The sequence below is a fragment of the Cyprinodon variegatus genome, unplaced genomic scaffold (genome assembly GCF_000732505.1).
Source record: "Cyprinodon variegatus isolate N-32 unplaced genomic scaffold, C_variegatus-1.0 Scaffold625, whole genome shotgun sequence".
Classification (NCBI taxonomy): Eukaryota; Metazoa; Chordata; class Actinopteri; order Cyprinodontiformes; family Cyprinodontidae; genus Cyprinodon; species Cyprinodon variegatus.
The window spans coordinates 498,613-504,375 of NW_015151078.1; the positions used below are offsets into that span (position 1 = coordinate 498,613).

General features: G+C 37.4%; 1 protein-coding gene across 2 annotated transcripts in view; it reads left to right on the forward strand.

Moving 5' to 3' along the window:
* dpp9 (dipeptidyl-peptidase 9) overlaps positions 1-5,763 on the forward strand; it is a 41,494-nt gene that overhangs the window by 25,840 nt on the left and 9,891 nt on the right. For both annotated transcript variants that reach the window (XM_015393112.1, XM_015393113.1), the window contains exons 11-15: positions 549-726; positions 813-972; positions 1,049-1,128; positions 4,076-4,228; positions 5,308-5,443. In XM_015393112.1, the coding sequence (XP_015248598.1) occupies positions 549-726; positions 813-972; positions 1,049-1,128; positions 4,076-4,228; positions 5,308-5,443 (707 nt within the window). The remainder of the gene's footprint in view (positions 1-548; positions 727-812; positions 973-1,048; positions 1,129-4,075; positions 4,229-5,307; positions 5,444-5,763) is intronic.

Consider the following 5,763-nt stretch of genomic DNA (forward strand, 5'->3'; position numbering starts at 1 on the left):
GCCAAAAAAATAAAAGAAAAATTGTTGAAAAATAGAATCTAGTATGAAAAAAAGAAAGATTAAAAATAAAAATCTAGAAAAAAAAAGGTGGAAAAACAAAACTTGGAAAATAAAACTTAAAAAGTAAAAGCAAATTTGAAAAATAGCGGTCAGACTTTTGCATATACAGTATGAAATACAGCCCATAGCTCCTTTTTAATTCAAAGGCTTTGAGAGATTTCCAAAGTTAAATTTTAGAAACAACCCTTTAATTTAATAACATCTGAACAAATATCTCTATAGTTCTACAAAGTATTGACTCTAAGAGGCCGAATGCAAATTCTTTACTTTTAAAAAACTATTTTTTGTTGGTACCGATTTTAAAAGCATTTCTCCTTTTCCTTCCACCTCACATAAATCGAATCCATTCCATCACGTTAAATGCCACAGAATACGGAGAGTTTTGTGGTTCTATCGTGAAACTATAGCTTCGATTTAAGGTTATTTTATGTTGAGTTTCATCTCAATTTCTTTAAATCTAACAGCAGTAAATCTGTTTCTCCTCCCAGCGGTTGGGCGGTGCTGTTGGACCGCAGCCAGAGGAAACTGCAGCTCGTTCTGCTGCCTCCAGCCCTTTTCATCCCCGTTACTGAAGACTCTGCGCTGAGGCAGGAGAGCCTGGAGGCCGTTCCCTCTTGCGTTCAGCCGTTCATCATTTATGAAGAGACCACCGACGTGTGGATAAATGTAAAGACATTTTTCTGGGCTCTATTAGGATAAATGAGGGGATAATTCAACAGTGTAATGTGATTTTATGTTCTTTATTATTACAGGTTCATGATATATTCTACCCCTTTATTCAAACAACAGAGGATGAGTTTACTTTCATTTGGGTAAATGAGTCTAAAACAGGCTTCAGCCACCTCTATAAAATCACATCACTGCTGCAGCCCGGCTGCTACCGCTGGACAGACGGATACCAGCATGTAGAGGGTAGGAGACGCTTCCCCTCAGATCGTCCGCTGTTCAATGCAGTTTCAGTTACTTCAATATCAATTCCCTTCCCCAGGAAACTTTAAATGTACGGTGAAGGAGGAGGTAACATTGACCAGCGGCGAATGGGAAGTTCTGGCCAGACACGGTTCAAAGGTAAGGCGAGGATTTCCCCCTGATTCTTGTTTTATAGTGGATTACAGGAACCTCATTCTGATTCACACAAACAATGAATAATATCCTGTTGTTTATAATTCTGTAAATAAAACCAACGGATAAGCAAAATGCGCAGGGTAGCGGCGCTACCAGCCGATGCTCTAAAGTCAGTGACTTTTTAAGTCCAGGTCCGAAATGAAAGAGTCCAGCTAAATGAAAGTAAAAAAAAAAATTTAATCCAGGAATGAAACTTTGAAAAATTTCTTTATAAGGAAAAAGTTTTTCATAGTAACTTTGCTATTTTCTCAGATTTAATAAAAAAAAATGTTTTTTTCATATTGAATTTTACTGATTTCATTACTTTCAAACTATGTTTTTCAGACCTTTTTCTCTTTACTTTCCTCTGTAGGACATTAGCAAGAATATATTTATGATCAAAAGTGAGCATTTATATTGGGCCTAAAATAAAATTTGAAGAACATATTTTTGAATAAAATCTAACCGTTGAAAAAATAGAATATGAAAACAATTTTGAAAGAAAAAAAAATTCTTAAAAACAGCAGTTACTGTCAAAATCATTTTTTGATCAAGATTTTTTTTCATGTTCCGTATTTTCCGGACTATTAAGCCGCTTCTTTTTTTCCCGCGCTTTAAACCAGGCAGCTTATGAGAAGGTGCAGCTTTTCGTTTTTTTTTTCCCTAACCACCACAGGGGGAAGCTCTTACTGCTGCGAGCTAACAAGCTAACGGGAGCTAGCTTTCTGCTTCGGCCTTATTCAGGGACTCTACTATATGTAGAGCTCCCCCTACAGGTTTGTCGGGAGACAGTTTAGTAGATATCAGCACCTTATACACTGGAAATAATTGAAATCTAGATAAGTAATTTTTTCTTTAAATAAGTGTATTTGTTCTTGGATTGAGGAGGTAAAAGAGCCATTTTGCCAATGGAACAAGACAATTTACACTTAAAATAAGAAAACACAATTGCGTTGTCATATTTCAAGTGCATATTATCTAATTATCTTATTTTAAGAGTAATAATCCTCATTCCATTGGCAAACTATCTCATTTACCTACTCAAGTTAAGGGTAAATACACTTAATTTAAGACATTTTTACTTATTTCGAGGTCATTTTCCAGTGTAGCCTGAGGCGGCTTATATATGTTCGTTTCCAGTTTTTTTAAAAAGTGTAGTGGGCACGGCTTATAGTGAGGTGCGCTTTATAGTCTGAAAAAATACGTTAATTTCTGGATCGCATTTTTTTGTCTAACTTCTATTTACAAATTTACGTACAAATCAGAAATGTTTTTGCTTTTGTCTCTGTTTATCACTTTTAAAAAACAATTAATATGTAAATTAGGGCTGAAACAATCAATCGGATCCATCATGATTAATTGATTATTGAAATAATCATCAACAATTTATTTATTTATTTTTTTATTCCTTTATTTAACCAGGAAAAGTCCCATTGAGATTAACAATCTCTTTTTCAAGAGAGTCCTCGCCAAGACAGCGGCAAAAGATTACATTACAGTTTAAAATTACATCTATCTATAATTAGAAATTCATAAAACAGTTACAAACCATAGATCTCATTTCCAAACCTTTGAGCAATCTTTTAAAATGTCCGATTTGGAATCAAATCCTTCAACTTCCAGTCTTTCTGAAGATTGTTCCATGCTGTGGGGGCAGAGTACTGAAAAGCTGTCTTTCCAGCTTCAGTGCGGACACTAGTTACAGACAGAAGCAAAGACTGCTGAGAACGTAGAGAATATAGTCCAGCCGCTCTTGGTTGAATGTACTCACAGAGGTATGAGGGGAGCAGACGCTGAATACCCTTATAAATCATCATATACCAGTGAGTGAGTCTACGAGTCTCTAAAAGTTCACAGTGGTGTGTGCAAGGCTTATAATTTGTGATAAATCGTAGGAAGGCATGGTCAAGAGAAACAAAGCCTATTCCTGAAGAAGAAGCCAATTTTCAGTCTGAGTTTCTTGATCAATTGTTCAACATGAGGTTTAAAATTTAGACTTTCATCAATTAAAATTCCTAAATATTTAAAAGATTGAACCCTTTCTATCTCTGCAAAATAGCTATCCTCTTATCACTTTGCATGGGTCAATTTTGTCTTTGTTTTTGAAAATAACATCATTTTAGTTTTATTTGAATTTAAAGAAAGATCTCGTTTTAAAAGCCGTTACTGAACCGAATTAAAAGCAATTTGTAAAGTAGAGACACATGCACCATGTCATCAGCATAACAATGGTAGTTAGTGTCTATAAGATCCTGGCCAACATTGTTCACATAGATAGTAAATAGTAGAGGCCCCAAAACGGAGCCTTGGGGCACTCCTTTAGTTAGTGACAACGTACTAGAACAAATTTGATCCGATTTGACACATCGGGAATTACTGAACTTATTAATTACTGATTTTATTCGACTAATCGTTAACTGGAGCATAGAGACTCTATAACATATCTGTGGCTCACAGAGAGACCCACCAAAAAACATTTTGCCTTTATGATTTATTTACTTTTTTTGTCTGTCAATATTTTCTATCCAGAAGTCCTCACATGGAAACGTTTGAAGTTTCACCTGGTTTACTTTCATAAAAAAAATCTTCTTTCAGGAACCTTTGGCTATCCGATTATTAATCGAAAAAATAATTGTGACATATTAAGCGATTTGCAAAAATAAACGTTAGTTGCAGCCTTAATATAATTGCTGTTTACCGTTTAAAGTCGTCTAGAGATTCTGTCATAGACTTTTCACTAACATCTTCAATTTGGAAACATCAGGATTGGATCACTCCTCTTTTCTGAGCTGAATTCTTGTTTCTTTTGAGCAGATTTTATCCTGCTGTTAGATGTTTGCGTGGCTCATTGCTGCCTTTATTGCCTCCAGTGTCCTGTGGTGTAACCTTACTCTCACCGTTCTCTTTCTAGATCTGGGTGAACGAGGGAACCAAGTTGGTGTACTTCCAGGGCACCAGGGACACGCCTCTGGAGCACCACCTGTACGTGGTCAGCTACGAGTCGCCAGGCGATGTGGTCAGGCTAACGAAGCCTGGATTCTCCCACAGCTGCTCCGTTAGTCAGGTACTCCTTCCTTTGCATCCTTAGCTCTGAACCCTGATGTTCCTCATGGTTCTGTTGTTCAATTCAGGTCACAGATTAGATTAGATCCGGACCCACCTGCAGGCTAATCTGGACTCAGCCTAATTTAAAACATTTATAAATTACTGCATGTTGTCTGATGAGAGTTTCTAATTTCACTTGCGCCTCTTCTCCTGTTAATACGGTAAAGCCCTCCAGGATCAGGCTGCACGTGATCCAAATGAGCCAATGAGCTGTCAGTCTGGGTTGCTGCTGCTGCTACTTTTAGACACAGCAGGCAAACCTGTGGCAAGCCGGGCGATGGGAAAGAAGGAGAAGACCATGAGAAAAAGAGAGCAGAGAAAGTGTGGACTGCTGGAAGAACTGCGGTGAACTGGTGAAAGAAAAGTGAAATGGCGTGCTCAAAGATGACCCTGCACATTTAGAGGATGTTTGGCTCAACCTGCTGCTGTGAAGCAGGATTCTCCACCATGAACAGAATCAACAATAAATCTGGATCCAGGCTCAGAATGAGCACCTTGATATGTGCTTGAGAATGGCTTAGTCTCTGGTTAAACCCAGGTTTAAAGCCTTGCAGGGCAGCCTAAAGCCCACTGCCAGCATTAAGACAGAAAGAAAATAAGAATCGGTCAGTTCAGGGGTTTTATAGAATATGTGAATCAGGAAATTGTCTAAAAACCAAACTGAACGATTGTTGTTCTTTACTTCAAAAACAGTTACAGCTTTTAAAATTAAGGATCTATTTTTTTCTTAATTCAATGTATATCATAGATGCATAAACACCTCATTTTATTTCAGTGTTAAATTCAGTTTAAAGTAACAGATTATAATTAAAAAGGTCAGAGGTTTACACATGATAATGTGTGACAGTTCCTGTGCAGTTTTATTGAACAGCTGACTGATCATCACCTGCAGCCACACACGGCTGGATAGAGCGTGACGTTTACTATTCTGTGAAAACCATTTTAAGTTAAAACAACAGAACATTTCTAACAGGTCAAATGCCTGTAACTTCAAATAAATTGATAAAAGTCTGTCTTGCTGTCATTTCTCTCTCTCAGAACTTCGACTTTTTTGTGAGCCACTACAGTAACGTGAGCACGCCTCCTTGTGTTCACTTATACAAGCTGACCAGCACAGAGGATGACCCGCTGCGAGTGGTTCCGGAGTTTTGGGCGAGCTTGATGGAGCCACCAAGTAAGGATTGACAAAAAAAAACTAATCTTTTCAGCAACTTTTAACTATTTATTACGGTTAAATTTGGGCTCTGTGTACTTTTTGTTTTTTAAGTCTAAGAACTGCAAACATCTTAAAGAGGTGGAGCCACCACAGGGTTCCTGCAGGTCCTTAAAAAGTCTTGAATACAGTTAATAATAAAATGGCCCTTCCCAGTTAAACGCCAGTCGAATAGCAGCCAACTATCCCTGCTCCTGTAAAGTCCTATAAATGAACTAAGACATTCACTACAGTACTAATGTTAGCCTTTGTTCATAAGTAGGATCAATAGGGGGTTTTCA